This window comes from Actinia tenebrosa, unplaced genomic scaffold (genome assembly GCF_029948245.1).
Source record: "Actinia tenebrosa isolate PJP-AT-01 unplaced genomic scaffold, QUT_ActTen_1.0 PGA_scaffold16__25_contigs__length_10494907, whole genome shotgun sequence".
Lineage (NCBI taxonomy): Eukaryota > Metazoa > Cnidaria > Anthozoa > Actiniaria > Actiniidae > Actinia > Actinia tenebrosa.
This window is the reverse complement of record NW_028292576.1, coordinates 9,216,936-9,243,832: the sequence shown is the minus strand read 5'-3', so window position 1 is coordinate 9,243,832 and position 26,897 is coordinate 9,216,936. Positions and strand designations below refer to the sequence as shown.

The window sequence follows — 26,897 nt, the reverse complement described above, 5'->3', positions numbered from 1 at the left end:
CCCATAATCCTTGTCGGCCTCAGATTTATAGCTTTTCAGGTGACTAACTTTATTGAAATAAGTGTATACACGTTATAACTTTCCACTCATACGAAAACCTGTCTCATACGATAAGCTTAGTAAACAGAAGGACTCTTGCAAATTGACTTAAAATCTTGTTTTATTACATATTTATTAGTATCAAACAATACAAAACCAGGTAAGGATGGATAATGACGTCATACGCTATTTCTTAACTACAATTCTTCGTTGAATATCTAGTTTCCTTTAGAAGGATTGTAATGACTGGAATGCTGTGAGAGTGAAATGATGGGGGGGAGTGGGGGGGGGGGGGGTAACATTGTGCGTGTATAGGGGATGGGTAGCATTGTGCGTGTGTGTATATTCAGTGAGGGGGTTGTATTGAAACCTCTAGTCATGTTTTTCCCCAAGAGTTTTCCAATAATTGATAGTAATTTACTTTGAATCTCATTGCCAGCCCAAGTAAACTGACCAAATCGGCCCTGCCTAAATTGCGCTATAGACGTATGAATTCGCAGTATAATCAGAGACACTATGGCGTCATAGTTCGGTCTAACCAATCAGATCACTAGACTATGACGTCTTTCGAGTCTTTCAGTCTTTCCGAGTTATCAAAATGGCCCTATATATTAAAAATAGACGAAAAATAATCTTCAAAATCATTCAGGGAGACATATCTCTTTTCACTCCTAAATACTAATGACTATTAATTCATTATTATTGATCAGCGAAATTATGATATATATATTCTTTCCTATGCTAAACAAAAGCTTAAAAAGTTTTTTTTTTTTTTTGAACCTCTCAATTCATCGGAGGCTTGGTTACATTAAAAAATATCCGTCACAAACCGCTGACCACAAAAACAGCACACTCGTTACATTAAAATTCTATGAGCAAATCCTTTTTGTTTGTGTGTGTGTGAGATTTTACATACTTTTTTTAAAAAGTCAAACTACAAATCCGTACATTATAAAAATATTATAAAAATGCGACAAACCAGTTGTCGCTTTGCCCAAACCGTGAGAAAAGCAGCAAATATTTGTATACAATTAGGAGTCTTTGACTTGCACATCACTCACTCGTTCCCAATCGTATCCAGAGCGTTTATTTCTTACTGCGCATGCTCGAAGAAATTTATTCTCGTTTCCAGTTAACGGTGTATTGAATATGCGCAGTTATTCCCATAACTAGTACTCTTCTATCAAGAAAAACTTGTACGAGAAAATGTTTTACGCATGCGCAAAGCGGCCAGGTTACCAATTTCGTACCCAGAGCCTGCGTTTCTTTTGGCCTGCGGTGAAGAACGAGGGCTCTGGCCTTTGCTCTGGCATAATCTATTTAATTTTTTGAGACCAGGATTTCTTGGACTTCCGGTATAAGAGCGAATACAGTGCATGCCAAAATTTTTTTAAAAAAATTCTCGATTTCTAATTTTCATTTTGGTGGGAAATAAACACAGGACTTTTTTTTAAAGAATGTTTTTCATTGATTATATTTTACTTCCGGAAAATTGCGTTGCGCCAAAAGATGGATTATCTCAGAGCCCTCGTTCTTCGACGAACGCCAGAGGAAACGCAGGCTCTTGGTACGAGATTGCCAGGTTACCAATTATTCAGGATCGATTTCAGTCGTTATCATTGTTATGATGCTAGGGAACCAAAGGTTTTAAAGATGAAAACAAATAAGCCCATCATTATGGGTTAAGTTAATTACCAATAACAAGAGAGACTTATTTTTAAGTGCCCACTATTAATTTAAAGCAGTTTTCGTATGACTGTGAAAAGTTCTCAGTCACTGCACGAAGAAAAGTTTACCATCGTGACACGGCAAGGGATACGCCAGACCAATCACATTGCACTAGAATTAATTTACTCTCCATCCAATCAAATACCAGGAGGAGGCATCAAGGCAATGCCAGACCAATCACATTGCGCGTGAAAAAAAATCAGCCAATTAAAATTCTAGAAAGCATCACGGTCACGGTCACGGTCACGGCACGTCACGCTTATGGCACTGAGATTTACACAGTCATACGAAAACTGCTCTATAATCGTTAACTACTTATTTACCCAGACTTTCTTCAGTTTTTATGGAAGTAAGGAGTTCTGAGAAGAACCAAATACATTAGCTTATGTTCACTTGGGATATCAAGCTCAGGCCTTAGCTTGGCAAAGAAGTCAGTTTTTCAAGATGGCTGCCAAAGTCAATGAGAATAGTCATCCAACAATTCCATAAGTATAAAAGTCATTTATGCCAGCCTTTTAAGGGTTGTTTCTTATTTGCTTTTGCGAGGTGCTGGTCTTGGTTGAACCTTGGGTGCTGATTGATTCCGTTTCGGGGTAGGGGGAGGTTCATCTGCTAAAACAAAATACGATTTTGTCAAAGAATACCCCTGATGCGCTAATTCAATCGCATCTTTACAGCCTGGGGTCGTACGTAATAGCGCACTCGCTTTGCACTTTTGGAGTCTCAGGTTTCTGGACTTGGCATAAAATGTTAAAATTAGCCGTGCCCTGACTTAGATCAGCCCAGAGGTTGTTTCAGGGTTCTATCTGTGAGTTAGCCGTGCCCTGACTTTGATCAGCCCAGTGGTTGTTTCAGGGTTCTATCTGTGAGTTAGCCGTGCCTGACTTAGATCAGCCCAGAGGTTGTTTCAGGGTTCTATCTGTGAGTTAGCCGTGCCCTGACTTACATCAGCCCAGAGGTTGTTTCAGGGTTCAATCTGTGAGTTAGCCGTGCCCTGACTTAGATCAGCCCAGAGGTTGTTTCAGGGTTTGATCTGTGAGTTGGCCGTGCCTTTACTTAGATCAGCCCAGTGGTTGTTTCAGGGTTTGGTCTGTGAGTTAGCCGTGCCCTGACTTAGATCAGCCCAGAGGTTGTTTCAGGGTTTGATCTGTGAGTTAGCCGTGCCCTGACTTAGATCAGCCCAGAGGTTGTTTCAGGGTTCAATCTGTGAGTTAGCCGTGCCCTGACTTAGATCAGCCCAGAGGTTGTTTCAGGGTTTGATCTGTGAGTTGGCCGTGCCTTTACTTAGATCAGCCCAGAGGTTGTTTCAGGGTTTGATCTGTGAGTTAGCCGTGCCCTGACTTAGATCAGCCCAGAGGTTGTTTCAGGGTTTGATCTGTGAGTTAGCCGTGCCCTGACTTAGATCAGCCCAGAGGTTGTTTCAGGGTTTAATCTGTGAGTTGGCCATGCCCTGACTTTGATCAGCCCAGAGGTTGTTTCAGGGTTCGATAAAATTTGATGGTAACCCGATCCTAAAGCGCTTGAATTTGAGGCTACGAGGGGAAAAACATATTGTTCCAGTGAGCACGTCTGCCATATAAGAAATGTCCACATTTCAGTCTGTTCTATAAAGACGTCGAAGGGTGCTATCTAGTTTACCTTGTCGCTCCTGCATTGCTAAGACCATCGGCGTGGGAAACCCCCCTAGTCGAGATGACCTATTATCCTTGATAGGTTCTTTTGGGACTGGAGCAGGAGGTCGATCAACCAAAGGCGTTGGAGCTGGTGACCTGCTAAAACCGGGCTATGGGATACAAAGCGGTAAGTATTTAGAGATCATTGAATTTATGGTATGGGGGTTGGGTCAAACAAAATGTTTCTATCAATAGACCTTCTCGGCTCTGGAGCGCTGAGCGTAATGTTGTCAACATTACATCAGAGCCGAGGAGGTCTATTGTATGCGGATCTACTCGGCCATGCCTCGTGGATCCACACTACTTTGACAATGTGATGACGCAATTTATCGTCAATAACAGGACAGACACATAAAAACTGATGTCTATTTGTTAATTTGAAACCGCTTAAAAGCTGTTTGATCATTCCTATTTTTTTTACTTAGTCTGCTAATATTAAGATCTTTTGACGTAGTAGGAGGTAAAAGGGGTTTTTAATATACTAATATACAGTCCTTTGACTAAACGTTGTCGTTTGATCGGCTTCATCCCTACGCGCCTAGACCGAAAAGGATCATGGGGATAATTAATTCACAGTTACTAGCTGCCGCATATGTTATCTAACACGTCTTGAGCTCGCTGTTTTCGATTCCATTTAATTTGCTAAAACCATGCCTCGAGCATACGGCGAAGATTTAAACTGGTGAGCAGTTTGGATGATGCAAGTTCTGGGTAATTTACCCGTTATGCTTTTCGGTCTAGGCGCGTAGGAATGATCCGATCATCGACAACGTTTAGTCAAAGGACTGTATCATCACCAGTTCTTGCAGCGCCATAAAATCGCATGAGGCTTTTTTAATCATTATTAATATGTTAAATAGAAGAGGAAAAAGAGTAGAGTAGAGTGGAGGAGAGGAGAGGAGAAGAGAGGAGAGGAGAGGAGAGGAGAGGAGAGGAGAGGAGAGGAGAGGAGAGGAGAGGAGAGGAGAGGAGAGGAGAGGAGAGGAGAGGAGAGGAGAGGAGAGGAGAGGAGAGGAGAGGAGAGGAGAGGAGAGATTGTAGTACCTCAGATGAGTTTCTTCTTTCTACCGGGAAGCTTTCTTGTACTCTGCCGTAAGCTGCTGATAGATGAACAGACTGTTACTTCAATTCTTATACCAGATGAATGAGAAAATTACTTTTATCAACGTTTTTGTGTCACGTCTGATAGATGATGCTGGTGGATGTCAGTTCGTGAATGAAAGACTGATCACAATCGAATGAATGTTCCATGTTGTCCCCAGTTAGTGCGCATGAATTATGTATATGTATGAGGCTTTGCACCATCACGTGACGGCAGCCATGACAAGAGGCAAGAACAATATTGAATCTGGTCTAATCTGTTTTACATGGGAGAGAATTCACGTTTCCCGGGGGAAAAAGACTCTTTTGTCGTGTCTCCTTTAATAGCTGTCAAATTAAAGCACTTTAGAATAAGTTGGAAACCTAGTGTTATGTCCTCCAAATTGAACTGCATTCCGAGGTGCTCCAAGGGGTCTATTGGCTGAATACCGTCTGCCATTAAACAAAGTGCGTAGTGAATCTTAACAAGGTTTCTTCTGAGGCGGAAAAGAACGGTTGCCAAGAGTGCATCCTTATCACGTCGAATTATATTTTTCACGTATGGTTGGGTGTCACGTACGAAACATTTGGAAGAATCATTTCGCATGGATAAAGTTTAGTCCCTTGGAGATCGATGAGGCAATCGAGGGAAAGGAGGATAGGAAGAGGAGGGTAGGAAGGGAAGAATGGCAAGAGGAGGGTAGGAAGGGAAGAATAGGAAGAGGAGTGTAGGAAGGGAAGAATAGCAAGAGGAGGGTAGGAAGGGAAGAATGGCAAGAGGAGGGTTAGGAAGGGAAGAATAGCAAGAGGAGGGTAGGAAGGGAAGAATAGCAAGAGGAGGGTAGGAAGGGAAGAATAGCAAGAGGAGGGTAGGAAGGGAAGAATAGGAAGAGGAGGGTATGAAAGGAAGAATAGGAAGAGGAGGGTAGGAAGGGAAGAATAGCAAGAGGAGGGTAGGAAGGGAAGAATAGGAAGAGGAGGGTAGGAAGGGAAGAATAGGAAGAGGAGGGTATGAAGGAAGAATAGGAAGAGGAGGGTAGGAAGGGGAGAATAGCAAGAGGAGGGTAGGAAGGGAAGAATAGGAAGAGGAGGGTAGGAAGGGAAGAATAGCAAGAGGAGGGTAGGAAGGGAAGAATAGCAAGAGGAGGGTAGGAAGGGAAGAATAGGAAGAGGAGGGTATGAAAGGAAGAATAGGAAGAGGAGGGTAGGAAGGGGGAGAGAATAGCAAGAGGAGGGTAGGAAGGGAAGAATAGGAAGAGGAGTGTAGGAAGAAAAGAATAGGAAGAGGAGGGTAGGAAGGGAAGAATAGCAAGAGGAGGGTAGGAAGGGAAGAATAGCAAGAGGAGGGTAGGAAGGGAAGAATAGGAAGAGGAGGGTAGGAAGGGAAGAATAGGAAGAGGAGCGTAGGAAGGGAAGAATAGAAAGAGGAGGGTAGGAAGGGAAGAATAGAAAGAGGAGGGTAGGAAGGGAAGAATAGCAAGAGGAGGGTAGGAAGGGAAGAATAGCAAGAGGAGGGTGGGATAGAAGATGCAAGGTGATGTTGGGTGGAGGTAGAGAGGCAGTGTATAGCCATAGTAGTAGTAGTCTCGCTAGCCTCCTTCTCTAAGTGCCTATATGATCTCCAAGGATGGATAATTTACTGCAACCGTATCATATGCAAAAGAACCTTACTAAGATCACTGCTTGGGTGCTTGTTCAGATACGGGCGACAACCTTGGGTTTTACCTGCAGGTTCTTTAGCAGAACGTGAGCTATTTCGGTTAGGTTTTTGAGCGAGTTCGACGTCAATGGGGTTGACGGGTGCGGTTTTGGATCTTTCGTGGTTGCGTGCAGCGCGAGGACTACGTGGACAATGTCCTTTAAAAGATAAAAAATATTAATCACTTATTCTATTTCATCCATCCATCCATCCATCCATCCATCCAGCCAGCCAGCCAGCCAGCCAGCCAGCCAGCCAGCCAGCCAGCCAGCCAGCCAGCCAGCCAGCCAGCCAGCCAGCCAGCCGTCGTTCAGTCGTTCAGTCGATCACTCGGTCAGTCGGTCAGTCGGTCAGTCGGTCAGTCGGTCAGTCGGTCAGTCGGTCAGTCGGTCAGTCGGTCAGTCGGTCAGTCGGTCAGTCGGTCAGTCGGTTAGTCGGGTCAGTCGGTCAGTCGGTCATCTATCTTACCTCGAGAAGGAACTGGAGGGGGAGACTTAAGCTGTAATTGGTCATAATCTGGAGGTGGTACTGGTGGGAGTGGAGCACCTGCCTAACAAAATCAAGACAGAGCAGAATGTAAGAAATTATTAGTTATAAACAAAAAACAATTACTACATTTCCCAGGCTATGACAGACCACGAACACTATCGATGGATATCATCTACACATCCTTTGGCGATAAAGATGAAAATCTCTGCATCCGAGAAGTCAATATAAAATAGGACGTTTGCATGATGACGTCATACTAAATGCTTCGCGAATTTTCTTTCTTATTTAAATTTGTATTCCCTATAGTTATATATAGAATAGTTATACAATATTGGTGCTGATTAACTGACCACTAACAAAAAAGTTTGCAAGGGCGTCTGGTAGTAGAGGTCAATGACGCCATCTTGCAAACATCCTATCTAGAACTCTATACGTACATTTGAAGAACGAGTATGTTTGGGCGACGTCGGAGGACGTTCTTTCTGAAGGAAATAAAATTCAGTAAAATTCAGTTTTAGATGTGCAATAAAAATATTTGATTAAAAGGCAATAGACTCCCTTTCGAGTTCCAAATTACCGCTGTGTTTCTTGATTACAGACTCATTTACTCAGGCTTAGCCTCGATTTTGTGAAGATTATTCACATGTTCCATTCAAGGTCCGTCAAGTTTGAAAGTGTTCGTATTGTTGAACTTGTGCATTCTTTACTTTACCGTTGGTATTTGCGAGTAATTAGACACTGATTCGAGGCTAAACCTGAGTAAATGATTCTGTAATCAAGGAACACAGCGGTAATTTTGAACACGAAAAGGGTCTATTTCAATGAAGAAGCAAAAATGGCTGAACACCGAACGAGGGAATGAATGACGGTACGTGTCTGGGAGTGAGTGAATGAATGAATACTAGATTTCTTACTTTTTGTTTACTTTCAAGCTGCTTTATCAGTTCAGCTCGGGACATGCTGAAAGAAAATCAAAATTCCCAAATTAAACTCGGATAGTAACTGGTAGGGGATAATGCGCTAATATACTCGAATTCTACGATTGCACGTTACGTCATCGCGGCCATGTTGGTGCCATTTAACAAAAGATTTCTCATTACCATCCATTGTTAAGGGCACCACAATGGCCGCCATGTTTTTGTCTTTTGACTCTCTTGGTAATGCTTGCAAACCATCAATACCGCACAAGGGAATAAAGTGTAATCTTCATCAAATTATAATCAAAGCTCTTGTTATATTTCAACAGTCACGCTAAACGGATAAACAGAAACCAAATTAAAAACGAACACTGAGATTTAGCGTGCTGTACAAGTTTTAGCGGAAGGAGAAAGGCAAAGAACCTGGAGAAAAACTCTTAAAATCAAGGGAGAGACCTGATAAGATTTGCTCATATTTGAGACCATCATGTGTAATACTGACTTTTGTAACGACCCAGTGGTAAAAGATAAGTGAACGTCTGCTACAACAGAGCAAGTACATGTTCCGTCATAACCACCATCTTGGTTGACGATAACAAAGCATTTCTCATTAGCTTGTCTTGTTAGATCAACCAACATGGCGACTGTTTCATCCACTGTTTTCATTGTATACCAACCTCGCAAAAAAGATATACTCAATTGAAGAATCGTTGTCGGGTTCAGAAACATAGAACATAAAAGCTGAGACCGAAATGGCATATGGAAAATGACATAATTATATTATAGTTTATTCATTTGCGCCATCCATGCAGTCGGTTTAGAATGCCTAGCGCGTATTAAAAACAGTGTTTAATGCCACGTGTCGCCGGTCACAGCATGCGTCTAATTAACGTACTTCCCATGTGCCATTTCGGTCTCAGCTTCTATGTTCTATGTTTCTGAACCCGACAACGATTCTACAATTGAGAGTATACACAAAATGTTAAAACCAAACTTACAAACTATCTTCTTGATCATCTTCAGCGTCTCCCTAAAAAAACAATAAATAAATAATAAACAAAAAATAAACAAATAAATCTGAAGAAAGAGTTGACAAAGAAGAACTCGATCTAAAAATTGGACAACCTGAAGCCTTCTAAAAACGATAAAAGAAAAGTGTTATGTCTGACCCTCAAATGCTATAACAAACAAAGGTATGTTTGTCACGTAGTAAAAATGGCTTTCAAACCTGCGCATGCGCATACATACGAAACCGACTTTTAAGTGAAATAGCGGAAAAGACTATGCCTAACAGACATTTCTATTTTCTTTCTAATGAAGGCGCACCTTTTTAGCAGGCCTGGGTATTGAATTGACCATTGACTATTGAAGCTTTTTTACTCATACGCACTTGACGGGCTGTTAGTCAGACATAATAGAATAAATTTGAATGACTGTGAAACGGCAAGCTCACAGTATGAACTGACATCCTTCAGAACAAATCCGCACAGCGTGCGCGGCCATTTCGCAGCCAATCAGAATGCTTGGACGCCGTACCGTCACGATCACGGTACGGTAAATCCATAGCTTGAGCTTTTCACAGCCATACAAAAACTGCGCCAATTAAATACATAACATTATTAATTACTTTACAGATAGTGTACATCATAAGGTCTGGACAATTGGCCTACCGAGGTTGAGCGAAAAATGGTAAAGAGTAAGACGCGCGCTGAATCATGGGCTGTCTAAGTGGACGCCATTTTTCTTTTTCGCTCTACAGGTGTTATTATTGGAATCGACTGACATTTACTTTAGTTTAAGGTCTGTTTTCCAAGAGAGTTTGTCAAGCTTTCTGCCATATTTAAAAAAATGGCGGCCCCTAAGAATGTCCCATGACTCAACGCGCGTACTACTCGTTACCAGTTTTCCGCGCAACCTCGGAAAGACCAACAATCGTGACCACACAATTCGCCAACACGACAGAGAAACATGGCATTCTGTACGTACAATTAGTCAAAACAGGTGTTAGCGTTAAGGTTAAAGGTTAGCGGCATAAAATACAGAGATCATGATACGACGTTAATATTGTGTTGAGTATCGATACAATTTTAAGCTTTTTTAAAAAGTCGTACGAAACTGCGCACAGCACGACAGGCGGGTCTATAGAAACTCAATTGGTTACGTTAGAGCAAATGCAAGCGTAAAAACGAAGGCAAGAGAGATGTCTCTTGGATCGAGTCAATTTCGCTAACCGTTTTTGGGGAGCGTTCAGTACAGTCGCCATCTTTTCCCGTCGCGGTTGGGAATGCATACATTGATAATTTCGGCTCAGTATTCATTGAACCTACATCATGACCGCTGCCTGTGGTTGAAGTACTGGCTCCTGATATTGTTGATGTGTTACTAACTTCACCTGTCAGGAAAATACATTAGCTCAATGACTTTCAAGATCGATATAGGTCAATAGTCACCAAAGGTCAAAATGACAAAGTCAGTGAAGGACAAGGTCGACAAAAGCTCAAGGCCAAAAATAACAGTAAATTTTACACCGTGAAAAGATGAAAAAACTTACTGACGTTTCGGACGCTAGTCCTTCGTCGGAGTAAAAGAGAACGAGGACCTTTTTCTCTTTTACTCAGACGAAGGACTAGCGTCCGAAACGATAGTAAGTTTTTTAAAATCTTTTCATGGTGTAAAATTTACCCTTTTATCATTACTGTTTCATTAGAAACACCGACGCAGCTTACACTAGTTTTTAGCTAGTTATCTCTTCTTGCCAAAAATAACAAGTTAGTTAAGGTCAAGGTCAAAGATATGATAAGTCAGTTAAGGTCAAGGTCAAATATGATAAGTCAGTTTAGGTCAAGGTCAAATATGATAAGTCAGTTTAGGTCAAGGTTAAAGATGATAAGTCAGTTTAGGTCAAGGTCAAAGATGATAAGTCAGTTTAGGTCAAGGTCAAAGATGATAAGTCAGTTTAGGTCAAGGTCCAAATATCTCAAAATACTCACTAATCCTTGATCCTGTTGATGGCAATCTCTCTCTCGGGGAAGTAGAATCCTGTAAAGTGATATAAACAGGTCATAACTACTTCATTAATGCCATGCATATCAAGTTTTATGTACAATTCTACTTTTTGCAACGATTGCTGCAACTTTTCTCACAACATTTTTCAAATTGCGCTGTGGGTTACACGCTGCAATGCTCCATGCAACTTGTATCGCAACGACGTTGCGAGACAAGTTGCAGAGAAAATTGCTCCTTCCAATTGCGCCTTTGAGGGACCATTCATCATTCATAGCCTGAGGGGGGAGGGGTTATTTTGTTGCGACATTCTCAAGATGAACTGACCCAAGCTTAAGAAGCACTGTCTTTTTTGACCCCTTCCTTATTGCTAGTGGTTTCTACTTTCTCATTTTTTGTGTAAGAAATTATGTGATTGCCCTAAATCCTCCCGACCGACCCCCAGGCGTTATCAAAATGACCCGCGAAATGACTTCACTTACCGAACCAGTTTGACGGAGAGGTACTGGTGGAGGTTCCTAAAAGGCAAAAAAAAAAAAAAAGATCGAAAGATGTTTTCTCACTCTGGAAACTAAACTGAGGAATAAAAATATAAACATTTAAAACGGAAAAAAAGAATAGAGAATCAATCCTTACCGATTCTTTAGGAATGCCTTTTGGAGCTGCGGAGAAACATCAAAAATATCATTGTTGTGGCCATCATCATCATCACAATTATGGTCATCAATTTCATCAGCACCACCACCATTGTCATCATTCATCATCATTATCATCATCATCATTATCACTATCATCATCATTATCATCATCATTATCACTATCATTATCGTTATCATTATCACTATCATCATCATTCATTATCATCATCATTATCATCATTATCATCATCATTATCATTATCATTATCAGTAATTGATTTAACTTTTTTATTGTCTGGTGATTGTATGTTAAATTTCCTTTATGGCTTACGTTTTTTAGGCCATCGACCACCTGCTCCAGAAGACATGCTAGCAGATCGTTGTGGATACCGCGAAACTGGAAAATTTGAAGGCGTGTCGTACGTCGGATGTGGTTCTACAGCAACAACAACAACAACAACAAAAAGAAAAAAGAAAAAAAAAACCCAGGATTATTTTTTAAGAGAAAATTCTATATATAGAAAAGTAGTTTTGGAATAGAAAACAAGGAGAAACTGAACAGTCAACGCACCAACAAATCTTTACCGAACCATGGGCCGAGTTGAGTCGAGTTGGCATTGCAGTGCATTGTGGGATTGGTTTAAGGCCGGACACATTTCTAAGATGTCCCTCTTTTTTCGTCCCCTGAAACAGTCCCACATAACACTGCGATGCCAATTCGAGCCAGTTTCCCCCCTAAACCTTGGAAATACTGGAAAATCATGATGAGTTATGTAAAACATGGCCAGGAAAGCACAGCTCAATTGTACGGATTGACATTGCTTACTATTAATTAATGCTGAATTCAAACGAATCAGGTAGTAATTAACATTACCAAAAACTAGATTAACAACGAATCCAATGAAAAATTTAAAGAAAATCGAATAAACAAACGAACAAACAAACAAAGCAAAACAAAAAAATCTTATCTGGATACGGCGGGATTCGAACCCACCAAAAAAAGTTTAAAAAACTCGACTCCACTTTGCCATACCCCCGAGACATCCGCAGAGCTGAGGCGTCGTATGGACTTCGGACCTGACGGCGATTAAATCCTTCTGCCCTTGGGTGCACGAATTACGCAAGAAAATGTTCTAGCCGAAGCATCAGGGGAGAGACCAGCCGGCCCCCAGACCATATCGGCTAATCCCTTGCATCTCTGCCACGCACGGAATCGGTTGAAAATATACTGTTAAAAAGTCTAGTCTATTTGGTGCATCGTTTTCACGGCTATTGTTATGCAGATTCACCTCGAACCGTTGTCCAAGTGGAAAAAACTTGGGCATCAATGACACCGATTCAAGTCCGGTTGAGCGAGGTCAGTACCTGGATGGGTGACCTGAAACTTATACCTACTCGATCAATCTTTTAATCCAATGTAAATACCTTTTAAACTTTCTCTAAATAAAGTTCATTATTATCATTATTATGGCAGTATATTACGCACGAATGCCTAGGTTACTGCAGTGACTGGGCGTGAGATCACGTGGCCAGTCACTGGAATCTCTTTAAACAAAACCTAATAAACTCTTAACTAAAACTTACTGAGTTAAAATAATCAGAAATAATAAATGATAAGAAATTCTATAAAATTATTATTATTATTTTTTTATTTTATTATTATTATTATTATTATTATTATTATTATCATCAGCAGTAAACACGTTTGAATGCTAATTAGGTAAGCTAGATAGGGCGTAATTTCGTAACCTACCAGCATGACAGGACTAATAATACAATCACTTAAAACCAATTATAGAGGGGGGAATATATATATGTATAGCTATATCGTAAAATGTCTTATTTCTAATAGTAGTTTTTAAATGTTTATCATATAGTGGTCTTTAAGATGGTACTCACTTAAAAAAATAATAATGAAATAAATAAATAAATAAATAAAAAAGTTCATAATAAGATTTACTAAACTTAAATTAACTGTAATATTCTTAAGATGCAGTTTAAATACTTAGAATGTTATGAAATGTCCTTAAGATGTGATTAATTTGAATGTTCTTGCAATGTTCACTGTGCAGCTTAATACCGCTTTCTGCATTCTAAGTAATACATCTTTGTATCTTGCTCGATTATTATTATTATTATTATTATTATTATTATTATTATTACTACTACTATAATTATTATTATTGAGCGAGAAAAAAAATTATCCCTCAATAAAAATTCTAAAAAACATCACGGTCACGTCGAGGCACGCATACGGCACCGTCTTTTTCACAGTCACATGAAAACTGGTCTAAAAAAAGAGGAGTCTATTCAGGTCACTTTACCTTCATTCTGATCCTCGCCACCTAGCCCTGTATCTCCTACCATTGGTTCATAAAGCTGCTCGCTTTCATCGCCTTGGGAGAAGTCTTGTCCTGTTCCTTGACGATACTGATTCTCATAAAGGTCGTCTTCTTCCTGTTCACCTTTGACATCAGCATAATGACCTTCGCTGCTCTCTTCAGTGGATGGCTTGGTCATATCCATATAGAAGTCGTCGGTTTCTTGGACGTCTTGTCGGTTGGCGTCTATGTAGCCATGGTCGTCGGTGTCAACATCGGCCTCTTTTTTTTGCATGTCCATGTAATACGCTGGATTGAAAGTACATTATAATGCTATCATCATCGTCATCATCATCATTAACACCGGCCGTCACTTATCAACACCACCACCAGCATGATCACCATCATTATCACCATTATCTCTCTCATCATCAACAACACTATCATCAACATTATCATTATCATCATCATCAACAACAATTTCATCATCATAAACATCATCAATTAACAACATTAACATTATTATCATCATCATCATTATCACCATCAACACTGGCACCACAAGAATCATCAACATCATCCATTAATGATATCATAATCAAAACCACAAGTATCATCCACATCTTCATCATCACCATCATCAACACCAACATCATGACACATTCATCAAAATGATAATTACTTAACCACAGTACATGAACGCCTGCCTATGCAATGTCATTGAAACACCTTGATATCCATCCACAAAAACTCACCTCGATTTTCATTCACAAGATAACAAGTCAAGTATCACGAATTCCTTACCTTCTTGGTCTTGCTCGCGTTCGGCCATTTCAACGTAGGCCGGCTGTGACCATAGTTGTACATTGATATAGCCAGGTGCCATCTGAAGGTATTCTGCATCTTTCTCTTCCATAGATTCGTAAATTCCCTCTTCTTGTTGTCCCTGCAAATTCATTTTAAATATGATTTCATCTTACGATGTATCAGTTATTAATTCACGCTGAACTAAAGTTTAAAGAAATATACGATAAAAGTTATGTGTGTAACACGTGCCTAAAAGCGCGGGAAAACCAGCCACGCATGCGTAGTACTCAATCTTCTCGAAGGAACAAGGTTTTCTATCTTCTTGCACTTTATTTGCAGCAAAATAAAGACCACTCAGTTGTTCTCTAATAATCTTCCGTATGTATTAATCTAACCTGAAATGTTAGTATCTCGTCAGCTAGCTCTTCATAACCGCCGTTTGAAGCTATTTCATTTGGTTTCATTCCTTTGCAGTTTTTCAACTTAGACGCCTCGGAGACTCCAGGACATTGAAGAAGACAGTCTTTGGTTAAACGAGAAAGCCCAAATGCTGCAGCGAAGTGGAGTAATGTTGGATGAAGAGAATCAGAAGGCTCTGTGCAGGATAATAATGGTAAATAAAAACTATTAATATACTCAGCTTACGTGTTATATAAATCCTGTATTTTAAGTTTAGTTTAGGTTGTTTTAAAAGTTTATTCTTAATTGTTCTGTTCTGGAAATGAAAACTAGTCTTATATAAATGGTAAAGAATAGCTGTTTAAGCAAAGAAGTGACACTTTTAAGGTAAGAAATAGAAATATATATATATTGCGCGCCATCTTGCATAACTTATATATTTATTCCAGAATTTTTCCTAGGGGAGGGGAGGTATAGTAGTATAGACAGACTATATCCAGGTTATAAACTAAATATTTTTCAACATCACTACAAAAATTGATGATGATGTAACGTATGAAATGACATTCCCATCTTGTCTGTATAAGTTGCATTTCCTCATAAAATAGTCAACATATTATCATTATCATCATCAACATCATGATATCATCATCACCACCATCATCGACAATAAAGCAAGTTTAAATTTCACCAAATAAAAAGATACCCTCTTACCTCTACCAATACTGTCATTATGAAGGCCAATTAGATTGAAGCCTTTCGGCATATTGCGTTTGAATGTTGCCGCCAATGCATCATCGAGTGCAGAGATATCTGACGGCGATATCCCCAGTGACTCACACATAAATGTCACAGGGTCTCCTGTGTAGTCTTTTAAAATGTCTGCAAGAATCTCTTCTCTTGATAGAAATTTAAATGTTTTGGTTCCTATGATTTTGGACCCTTCGTATGTTCGATGGCGCACATGAATTTTAACTTGCTCCACGGGATGGTAAACTAGAAAGAAAGGAATATAGAATAACTCTGATTGAGGATTATTCACAGCAATTTATATCAAAACAAACATGTCTATATGGCTTTCATTGCTATATACACTGATAAAGACAACAGTTGTAACATGAAAGCTTTGGCTTGGTAGCTTTACATATTCTGATTGATGGCAGCAATTGTTATCATAAAAATGGTTATTATGCTGCTTAAGATGTTCGTGCATGTGATTGCATTTAGTAAATGCATTCATTAAATCTATTTCTCTACTTTTTACAAGCAATTAATGTTTTCAAAATTCTACATACTTGGAGCCTCAACAACTAATGTACAATTGTTAATTTTGTTTGCTTTGACATCCATCTTGGAACGCTTGTATCCTTTGAATTCTGCATGGTAGCTTCCCTTGTCAGATAGGTTGGTGTTGAAAATAAGAACTATTTTTTCTTTCGCCTAAAAATAATAGAATGTGTTTTTAAGATCAATAAAAAGGTATGAATGTATAAGACCAATTGTCTAAGAAAATAAAACCCAACAAAATTGAATTTCTATATTAAAATAATTATTATAATATTATCTAATAAAATTTAAAAAATATCTCATTAATATTTTACTTACATTATACTGTCCCTTGTTTGGAATTACTTCTAACAATTTCAATCCTGAATTTAAAAGAAATAATTAATGAAAAAAAAGAAATTCAAAAAAAGAAAACACTGGTATCTCTTAACTCATGCTGCAAGCTTAACCCCTTTGAGTTGAGTTAACAAGTGCAACAAATGGCACAAGTCTAACTTGGGAACACACTTTTCTTTCTTCTTAATACTTTACAACATGAATCGAAAAACCTGAGGGCAGCTAGAAATATTTCAAGAATGTTTCTTAACCAATCAGAAGTGTTGTTATCTTTCCATTATCTTGCAATTAGAAAGTCAATTTTGATTGGTTAAGGAATGATAGAACATTCTTGGAATATTTCTAGGTGCCCACAGTTTTTCAGTTAGAACTGTAACAATATAAATAAATACATAGACATACATGATTTATTTGCAAACATAAGGTCAGAAGATTAAAATGGTAGCTAAGAGCTAATGTGGACCTCCTATCTATAAAAGTACTTATTATATGACTGTGAATCTTAGAGCCTGGACACTAGCAAATCGAGCAATCTGATTGGATAGATCACATCGCGGACTGGTCTAGATTCTCCAGTATTAACCTGGTCCGATCGCATATTAATCTTACTGGCGAAAACATTTTGTCCTTTTCAATGAAAAATGGTCATATAATAAAACTCTTATCAACTGAGCTTGGTCGGTCCATACGGGATAATCTTGACCTCGGTTGGGTACAGACCTCGGTCAAGATTATCCCATACAGACCTCCCGCTCGGTTAATAAGATCTAATTATTAAATCTAAAAATATAACGATAAAACCCAACCCTAAAATGTAAATTAATAAATAGAAAACAAACAAATAAATATAAAAAGCTAAAAATTCTAAAATTTATATACCTATAATGTTTATTACCTTCTGATCTTCCTTCATGATCAGTGTCAATTCCAGATTCTGATGAATTCATGCTGTGGGTATAATAGAAATAATTCCAATCATATTAATCTATCATGCATCTAATTTATCATGTACTACCATTAAGCTCATATTTTCTGACTTAATACTTTTTATTTATTCTTTTTCATTTATCCTTTGTCATTTCTGTTATATATCTATTTTTCTGCCATTCATCCCCTCAATTTTTCTTTCTCTTTTTAATATAAGTAACTTATTTTCCGAGTTTTGGCTTTTTTCCCCTTTCTCTCCCTTTCTCTCCCTTTCTCTCCCTTTCTCTCCCTTTTGTTTTCATTTTTTCTTGTTTCACATTTTCTCTTTCGTGTTTTGTGCAATATATATACAGTATAACATCTAGATTGCTCTAGAAAAACAAAAAATATGTTGAACACGATATTTACTTGTAACCACTACTTTCTCTGTTATCATAATATTTGCTAATTAGTGAGCTATAAATGAAAAATGAATGTGCAAATGATGGGATGGAAGCAGTCTAGGAAATTCAAAGTTAAAAATACACGGATTAAATAACATGAAAATATAAAGTGAAAAAAGAATTAATAGTGAAAGATCAAAGATAAAAACAAGAAAAATGTTGTGAGCAAATGATAGGATGGAAGCAGTCTAGAAAATTCAAAGTTAAGAATACACGAATTAAATAACATGAAAATATAAAGTGAAATAAGAATTAAGTATAGTGAAAGATCAAAGACAAAAACAAGAAAAATGTAAACAAGTATGTGATAATCTAATAACTTATTATAAACCCAATAAAATCATTGAAATGTTTGATTAATTCTAACTGTATATAAAATATTCCTGATGATTTCACTATAACCCAGCAAATTGTTATCGGCAATAATCCTGAAAAAGCTTTCTTTCAGAATTTGCAGTAAAAATCTAATTTTTATCTCTTTGAAAGTTATGCATGGTAATTAAAACTTAAAGATGAAGTTGTATATTTAACTTTCTAATTTTTTTATGCATTTTCTTATAAATGTCCAAATAAAATAACAAAATTTTAAAATATTTCTTTACCAAAAAGTTAAATAATTTTTTCTTGAAACTTTATGCAGATAAAATTATGTCAATTGGTAATCTCAATAAAATGAGTCCAATTATATAGAATATTGACTACAATGAGAGGTCATTTTCATTCAAGCATTCAGACATACCATTGTTCATTTAATACAAGCCATTATCTTTTATATTAAGTTATGTTACAAGTTCCTGTTCCTGTTTTGTGACCTGCATAGCTGATTCAGTGCTAACAGCAGAGTGTGACATTATCATCTCTGACACAAGCTTCTAATGAGCCAACAAATAAATAATATATTTAGTTGAAAGGGAAAGACTATATCAAGTTACTCCAAAATATCTGATTGTTAATAGTATAATTGCTACTGAAAAATTTATATTATTACAACTTATAATGGTTTTTCTTTGGGCTCTCCAGGCATTACACATCTTTGTCCTGAATAAATTCTGAATTCAATAGGTGAATTCCTAGAGGAAATACTAATACCTAAATCAGCAGATTATGAACTTCCTATTTAGTAATGATTTACATTTGGTGTGCTTATCCTCCACTAACCACCTCCCCCTCCTGTCACACACCCGTTCCCTCTCCCCCTCAATTTTACAGTTGGTTAATCTATAGAAGGCATTAGAATGCCATCAGGGAGTCAAGCCAATCTTGGCAGTCAACTCAGCAAGTCATTTCTCTCTAGTGTTACCATTGAGTAAATTGTGACAAATCTGCAAATGTATTATGTATGACAAGAAAGAATGAAATTCATCAGCAAAAATAAAAATTTAAATTAGAAAAAAAAAAAATTTTTTTTAAACATATCTACATCATTATTATTCTATCAAACAATACCTAAGAGTCCCCTAAAAAATTGGTATAAACACAATGAATAGTTTAATATATATTCTGGAATCTAATGATATCTTAAATATTTTAGTTTTGAATCAAAGTGACAATGAAATGGAATCTTGATGGGAAAAAAGAACTTGTCAATCCTATTTTGAATTTAGAAAACGTTTATGTATACCCTATACTGCCTTGCAAATACTTTCCACTCCCAGAACAAAACCCTTTTAAGTTCATCATTTTCTTTCCAAGAATTACTGAATCGTGTACCTTGTTATCCTACTTTTTGAAAAGAGCAAATATGATTGAAATCATGCCACACAGCATCAAATTTTCATTATTTCATTTCCTTACAAAAGAAAGATTTAAGGGAATCTTTCCATGGCTGATCATGTGATAAAAACAAACTCAACACAATTCAATGTGTAGGTTATTTTCTTTAGCTTTGCAATATCACATACATAATATTTATTCTCCATACGAATAGGAATTATAAAGATTGAGTAAGGATCATTGTAATTCTTTAATATTTTCATAGCTGTATTCTTAGTAAATCAATATAAAGTATACATTCTTTTAAAACAATCATTATTATTGGCAATAGTGATGTAGAAATATTTCAATATCGTGACTCTGATTACTCGCGAGTTACAAGATTCTGATCATTTTCTGAAATGTCGTGATCAAGTATGTACGGTTTGTGACATCTGTCAAAGACGGCGCTTAAAATATACCATAACCTAGGACGTTACATTCGAACTACAAGACCGACCTTATTGTCTGTTACTTTGATGCTTTTCACAAACATAATATCATTTTAGAAAACACAAATCAGAAATAAAGTATCAAAGGTTTGAAGTTTAAATGCTTGGCGGCCAAATGCATTGACTTCACAAGGAAATGTAAATATATCTGCATTGGTATTTTTTACTTCCGGGTCTAAATCTCATCAGCTAATTTGGTAAATGCTTTCGCAACCTGACAACGAATCGGCCTAAAAACAAAGCATTTCAAAACATTATAGTACAGTAACTTGAGTAGAGCAAATATTTTTTGTTTAGAACCTTACTTCAAGTTTTCAAGCTCGTTTATATGAGTCTCGCAAGGGGTTTTGTTTAAACACGCCAGGGCAAAGTACCGAGTTGTTCCTCAACACCCAAAAGCCCATATTTCGTAGGAGTTTCGTCTTACATCGAATTCTATAAAGAACAAATGCATTCTTTACAGGCCAAAAAGACAGGAATCGTATAATATGAAAGTGCAATTTCACGTCTTGCTCAGACATTCCTCAGGACGGTTAATGTTTCAAAACAGTTCTGGCTTACCTTCAAACTTCAGAACAACAGATCGACTTTAGTTTAAAGCCTCAAAAACTTGTAAAGCAATCCCTTGCTCCTGAAAAATGAATTGATTTAAGAACCCGAAGTTAGGAAACCATGTTTTTGGAGTTTCATAAGCCGCTTTGACGGTGAAACGTTGGAACGGACTGATTCTGTCGAACCCGACTACAATATTAATGATCGCTGAAGATATTGTTTACCTACTACCTTATTTGGGAGTATGACACCTTCGAAAAGGGATCTCCCCAGTTTTTTCGCTTGATGGTCTTATTCTAAAAACGTTTATTAACGTAACTCCTGACCACTAGATCCTGGCTATGAAATAGTTTTTTTTTTCAGAAGAAATACTGTACCTAATATTTAAAATGTCTAGTGAAGGCTAATTATTGTGATGTCCGGTCACGCAACTTCAATCTTAATTGTGTTACCAAATGTCACGAAGGAAATATCATCATCACAGGCAAGCAAGAAGACCCACCAAATTTCGATTGTGTCGGAGTGCAAGAAAAAAAGGATTCCATTTCCGCGTGGAATCAAAATACACGTTTTCAGTGTGATATTTTTGTAACTGCGCGTTACGCAGATTTGATAAATCGGACGAAAAATATTGTTTGCGATTTGTATTTCATTTCAGGAATATAAAGAGGTAGGTGTTGGCGATTATAATGTTTTAATTTGTTAGCGCAGAACCGTTTGCATGATCAACTCTTTTTTTAATCTTGTCGGATATCCGGAAGCAATTATGAACAGTTACAACAAAAACTATTAATTGAATGGTCCATCTTAGAGTGAAGTCATATCGAACCCGTGAAATACTGTAGATATAAGCCTAAAACACAATAGGGGACCCTAATTCCATTATTTTTTACTATTACACTCGCACTAGTATTTTTTATTTCACGGGTTAAGTGCCTTCACTCTAAGTGTAAAAAGAGTTTGCACTAGGTCCATAACTTGATTCGAGGGTTTTCTCCGGGCTCTCCGCCGGTTTTCCTCCCTCCGCAGTGGTTTGGAAGATATATGGTTTCAGTGTTATCACTTGTTGCGCAAGTCAATCTCCACTCATCAAGGTCGATTTCAGGCAACATGCTCTTGCAGACCCTCAAAGATGGAATTAAGAAGGAATTACTGAAATTCTTTTCTTTGCTTGCTTTCAAAACGCTTGTACCTTAATTACTATCACGTTTTATTGCTCAACGTGTGACAGTGACGCAGTCAGAGAACAGTTTTAGACAGGAATCGCAAGGAATGGCTGCTGAATATAGTAGGCATGCGGTTTATCAGTATGCAAGACGTTCCCTGTGGTGGCACATACTTACAAAATGTACACATTGAAACCATTCTCCTTTGGAGTTCACATCTTTAAAACTGAAGATTTGTCAACTGTTGCGCGTGTATCAAATTGAATGATTTCGTGCATTAGATTAGACGTGCAAGAGGCCCCATTGCGCACGGGTCGATAGGGTACATGAATATATGCTTGGGTGATTCCAAAATTCAAGAGGGGCTATGCGGTCTGTAAGATGTGATACAACTGAATAAACTGAACAGTGCCTCGTAAATATTACTATAAGGACCACATTAGAAAATATCGAGTCACAGGATAGCTAGTTAAAGGGGGTGAAAAAGACCAGAAGATTGAGGATTTTGGTTCAGGGTCTCCAAAAATTTAAAGTATACACTTGTGACCCCCTCCTCCCAAATTCCTACGCAAAATATGTGACCAAGCGCGTTAATGAACTTGCATGTTTTTCTCACGGAGCAGGAAGTCGATTGAACAAGACCATCAGATCGGATAGCACGTAAAAACGGTTTTCGTCACAATGATTTGACAATGAAACATAATTTGCGTGAAACTTTGCAAGTCTCTCCAGTGAGAAAGGAAGTACAAAATTGTTGTTATTAAGATCGATGACTGAATCTGAATCAAACTTGGCAGTGAAGAGTATTGCTTTGGATGTTTGCTGACGCTGGGATTGATCGACGCTAGAACGCAAATGCATGGACAAGGGTGGGGTGGATAGGGAAAGTTCCATAGATTTTCAACACTCCCCCTATGATGGCTCTTGTCAAGCCTCTAGTCGTTTTCAATACACTGTTAATAATTATATTTTCTTTCCATGAAGCCCACTTTCTTTCACCATTCTAAATATTATTCTGTTATTATGCATACTTCCTCGTTAATATACACAACATAAAAACGTCTGCGCATGCTCTGAATCCGTATGCAAATTAGTCAAAACATAAGTAAATTTGACTTTGAAACATGCCTGATAAATTGGACTTCACAAAATGCCAAAACTTAGTGTCCATGCTTGAAACGTAAAGCCAATTCTTTCATATTGTGTTTGTTAAGACAGTATCTTGATCTGACAAAAGTATACTCTCGAACTTTTTTGTTTACTTTGAGAAAACAAAGTATTTTCTCAAACTATTCAAAATTCTTAGAAAACGTGCTGAAATGCACGCATGCGCAAACGTTTTTCTCTAATGTCTGCCAACACACTAGATGGGACCACTTGAAGAAAGTTAACCAATCACGACAGAGTGGAAATAAAGAAATGAACCAATCAGGAACAAGGAATGAAGCCTGGATATATGAGGATAGAATTGCTGCCATTTTCATAAACATACAAACTCTGGGTCTGCAAGTGCACGCTCAAATTTGGTCTTTCACTGCCATCAATCAAAAATAATCAGTCGATACCTTTCATATTTTTGACTGGCAGCAGCGAAAAACCAAATTTCAGTGTGCAGCTCAGAGACACAGAGTTCGCATGTTTACAAACATTGCAGTAAATGTTTAAACCATGAAAATATAGGAATAAGTGATAGTGATTCAATAAGGTCAATAATACTAATTTTGCTCTCTCCTGAATGGCCCAAGTTTTTTTCACCTTAAAAATTGGTCAATAGACCTATCCCGAATTCGCTTGACTGACCACAAAACAATGGTTTGAAGTCGAGACTGAACTTGATTCTTTTATTCATCAAGTTCAACCTTGACTTGAAACCATTGTTTCGTGACCAGTCAAGCGAATTCGGGATATTTCTATTGGTCTCGGTTAGTGTCTGTCGTGTAAATGGCAAAGAAAACAGGGTTTTTCTTTGTCTTCCATTAAAACATTTGACTTACTCAGACCACAGTTTCATTTCGGCTTGAATATTTGAAAAGGGAGTGGTGTCATAATTGTCGATGGAAAAATAATGACCAATTGGTGTAAATGGTCCATTATGTATTTTTCAAACTCTTTGGAAGTATTTTAAAAATTTCTCAAATAAATAGACAAAATTTGAAAATGCAATCGTTTAATGTGCAACAGAAAATGGAAATGATTAACAATGGAATATAATGGATTAGGTGAATCCCTACGGCTTTCAATCAATCCAATGCATCAAGCAATTTATAACATTTTTCCAGCAATTACGATATCTCCTGAACCAAGCTCCTCAACTAGAGCAGCATCAGTTCTTAGGCATAAATACAATACTTGCTTTTTCATCAACTTTTGTTTCTACTGAATGCACAAAGCCCATTAAAACAGGAAATCAGTTCATGTTGTAGTATAAATTCATTCCTTATCAATATGAAAATGACAAAAATCAACTAAACTAGGAGTATGTACGACTCCATTATATGCAGGCTTAGCTTCAAATCCAGGAGTTGCTTGTTTTGTTATTCTAACTTCTGCTTTTGTTTACCAACCTCAGAAGTGAAGCCAAGCCTGCATACACTGGAGTTTTAAAGAGTTATTTATTAGGCCGGTGCCATGAATATAATGATCAAGTGATTGCTTATTTACACAGCAAGTTAACAAAGTTGCTCAAGATACCGGTCATTATTTATTGCCTAATGGGGCCACAGGATTTAATTAGTTTATTAGCCACCATTAATAATAGTTCCGAGTCAAGAATGGAGTTATCACGCACAATACACTATAGTTTTACTATGCATAGCAACTCCAGCCTTGACTTGGAACTTCTATTTGTGGTAAATAAACAGAACTGTTTTTGGGTCAGCTATACATTGATCAGGCATCAAAGGGGGCTACCCAAAAATGTGGAAGTAGCAATTTCTAGTAAGGGGTGGGGTGTGTTGGGGTAAAGGGTCATAAAAATACAGGGTCAGTCAATTTTAATGTTTCAACAAAATCCTTTAAGCCTCTGGGTGATAAATAATGACCTGTCCTTAAATCAATTAAATAATTAGCTGATTAATATTGTTCTATAATGGTAGCTTCTACTTCGCCATAGTCCTGGAACGACATTTAATATCCAACACATATATATGAACAATGTGTGTGCGCATGCAAATAGATGGCTACTATACTACCTACTCTTCATTTACAAAAAGCTGGTAATGACTAATTAAGACTGAGAACCAAAATTTTTAAAAGCCTCAATGGCAAACAAGCTTTTTCATAAAAAGGAAAGTAATTTGACAAGCATGCCAAATGTCAAGCATAAACAAAGGTTAAAAAGTAACTACTCAAACTTTATGTACCCGGTCCCAGTTGGATAGCTAGAACTATAGGCAGTGCTATCACTGCTAGTCACCCCATAGTTAGATGTAGTTGTGTATGAAGGATTGTCTGTAGTGTAACTGGAAGCAGTGGTGTTACCATTGTATGCTGTAAGGTAGCTGGATGCGTAATTGGTAGGGGCTGCAACGGCAGCAGTAGGGGTCTTAGCAACATAACTGCTGGCTGCATAGCTTGGTGTAGGAGGGTAAGCCGTGCTACTGGAAGCTTGGTTACGATACCTAGCATTTTGTTCCAGAAGCACCTCATTAGTAGCCTTAAGATCAGACACTTGCTTTTGAAGATCACTGACCTGACGCCTTAAGGATTCATTTTCCTCCTTAAGGTGACCGTAATCGGCATCTCCATATGAATCCCTGCGACGCTTCCTTGGATAATCATCAAAGCCATAACCACCTGGAGGGCCATATCCTCCCTTGTCGTCTTCATAGCTGTGTCTGAACTTACAAGCTGAGCCCCTGGTACATTTGTTATTGAGAAAGTCTTTGCAGATAGGGTCTCCTCGATTTGCTCTCGTGGGATAGCCGTGTCCTGGTACTCTGGCAGGCATTGGTGGTCGTCTCATTGGAAGCTGACCTGTGCGAAGGTAGACTTTTTCCTCTGTATTTGAAATATGCAGATACTTGCATGTGGAACGGCTACATTTTCCATTCTGGAAGTCACGACAAATCATGGGACCACTTTCCATTTCCTTACCCAAACCATCAGGATGACTAAACTTGCATTTTCCTCCTCTGTTGCAGACACCACGTTGGTAGTCTCGGCAGATTTGGGAATCATATCCGGTTGCAGATCCAGAATTGGAATCATTTTCATTGTTGTTTGTGTCACTGGCCAGTTTCTCTTCTTCTATTGCTTGTTCTGACATGACTTTCTATAAGTAACTTCTATCTCAGCTGATAAATGAATGCGCTTCTTGGACTTGTTGAAGGGCTGCCGCTGCTGCGCTTCTTGCCGCAAAGTTGTCTGCTGCTATCCTGATCTTAGCACGAGCTGCTGTTTGCCGCACGCCGCAATGGAAGCTGCACAGTACAAAGGCGCAAAATGAGTGTTAGCTGTGGCACAAAACAACAAAGTTTTTCATAATCAAATAAACTTAAAACACATCTTAATTTTACAGTAAGAAAACAGATGCTCACATAGACATTTGTCATCTAACAATTTCATCAAGGCTTGATAGAAGATCACATGAATTCGAAGGGCAAAATTGATAAGGAAGAACTAGATAATGGAGAGTATTGAAAAGTGAAATTATGTATTCACTTCCCTTCATCGTAGTGGCACTCCCAGAATAACATATTAGCTTATCGAGTAATAATAGTTCCGTACCCAAATAAAATAGATAAGGAACTTTTAGTTAAAGTATTAATTTGCTTCACAACATGCTTAACATCTTCCAAAATGTCGTGGCTTCAAAGAAGTTTTTCAGCTAAATTCACAGACGCTCAAACGACATATGGCAAGCAATCGTCAAGCTTTCGACAGATTTCAATAAAGCAATGATTTTAAGCTAAAAAAATCGCGCATACTTTGCCTGATTCCTTTGCTAACTGTTTTTGGAACTTCCTTTTTGTGTTTTTGTCAGGTTTTGACAACAAAAAGACGCTAAATTGGCGGAATTTTTGGCAATATTTCCTCCTGAACTCCTAATGAGGATGACAAAATGGCCGCTTCTGATACCGCACGCGGTTCGTGCGCATATCATTAACCAAATATGGTCTTCACGACCTTATACGGTTAAGGAGGCTGAAACCTTAGATGACGTTACTATAGCAATTCTTATACTTATT

The 26,897-nt window shown here is 38.0% G+C and overlaps 2 protein-coding genes across 10 annotated transcripts; both read right to left on the bottom strand.

Moving 5' to 3' along the window:
- Positions 1–142: 142 nt before the first annotated feature.
- On the bottom strand, positions 143–21,962 carry LOC116289429 (uncharacterized). 9 transcript variants are annotated; one of them, XM_089031341.1, is made up of 22 exons: positions 21,886–21,962; positions 20,552–20,621; positions 17,312–17,364; positions 16,399–16,442; positions 16,089–16,233; positions 15,508–15,789; positions 14,790–14,989; positions 14,392–14,533; positions 13,591–13,896; positions 11,598–11,702; positions 11,265–11,290; positions 11,111–11,146; positions 10,616–10,664; positions 9,857–10,017; positions 8,624–8,655; positions 7,623–7,668; positions 7,146–7,190; positions 6,688–6,769; positions 6,192–6,377; positions 4,485–4,540; positions 3,406–3,550; positions 143–2,379 (listed from the first exon to the last, which is right to left on the bottom strand). In XM_089031341.1, exons 3-22 carry the CDS (start codon positions 17,361–17,363, stop codon positions 2,297–2,299), a joined length of 2,223 nt encoding a protein of 740 aa, XP_088887467.1. In that variant the 5' UTR covers position 17,364; positions 20,552–20,621; positions 21,886–21,962; the 3' UTR covers positions 143–2,296. The 9 variants fall into 9 exon arrangements, with proteins under 9 accessions (XP_088887467.1, XP_088887466.1, XP_088887468.1 ...); XM_089031340.1 differs by lacking the exon at positions 21,886–21,962 and having other exon boundaries at positions 20,552–20,756; XM_089031342.1 differs by lacking the exon at positions 21,886–21,962 and having other exon boundaries at positions 143–2,376; positions 20,552–20,756.
- A 1,896-nt stretch (positions 21,963–23,858) lies between these two features.
- On the bottom strand, positions 23,859–26,796 carry LOC116289440 (zinc finger CCCH domain-containing protein 10). The gene is made up of 2 exons (XM_031696383.2): positions 26,637–26,796; positions 23,859–26,129 (listed from the first exon to the last, which is right to left on the bottom strand). The coding sequence occupies exon 2, from the start codon at positions 25,973–25,975 to the stop codon at positions 25,052–25,054; it is 924 nt and encodes a 307-aa protein (XP_031552243.1). The 5' UTR covers positions 25,976–26,129; positions 26,637–26,796; the 3' UTR covers positions 23,859–25,051.
- Positions 26,797–26,897: the final 101 nt, after the last annotated feature.

Excerpts from the sequence above, each read along its gene's own strand:
- LOC116289440 (XM_031696383.2), bottom strand. The coding sequence starts at position 25,975 with ATGTCAGAACAAGCAATAGAAGAAGAGAAACTGGCCAGTGACACAAAC.
- LOC116289429 (XM_089031341.1), bottom strand. The coding sequence starts at position 17,363 with ATGAATTCATCAGAATCTGGAATTGACACTGATCATGAAGGAAGATCA. Across the intron at positions 13,897-14,391 it reads ACGCGAGCAAGACCAAGAAG|CGTATTACATGGACATGCAA; the intron begins GTAAGGAATTCG and ends CTTTCAATCCAG. Across the intron at positions 10,665-11,110 it reads CTCTCCGTCAAACTGGTTCG|GATTCTACTTCCCCGAGAGA; the intron begins GTAAGTGAAGTC and ends ATCACTTTACAG.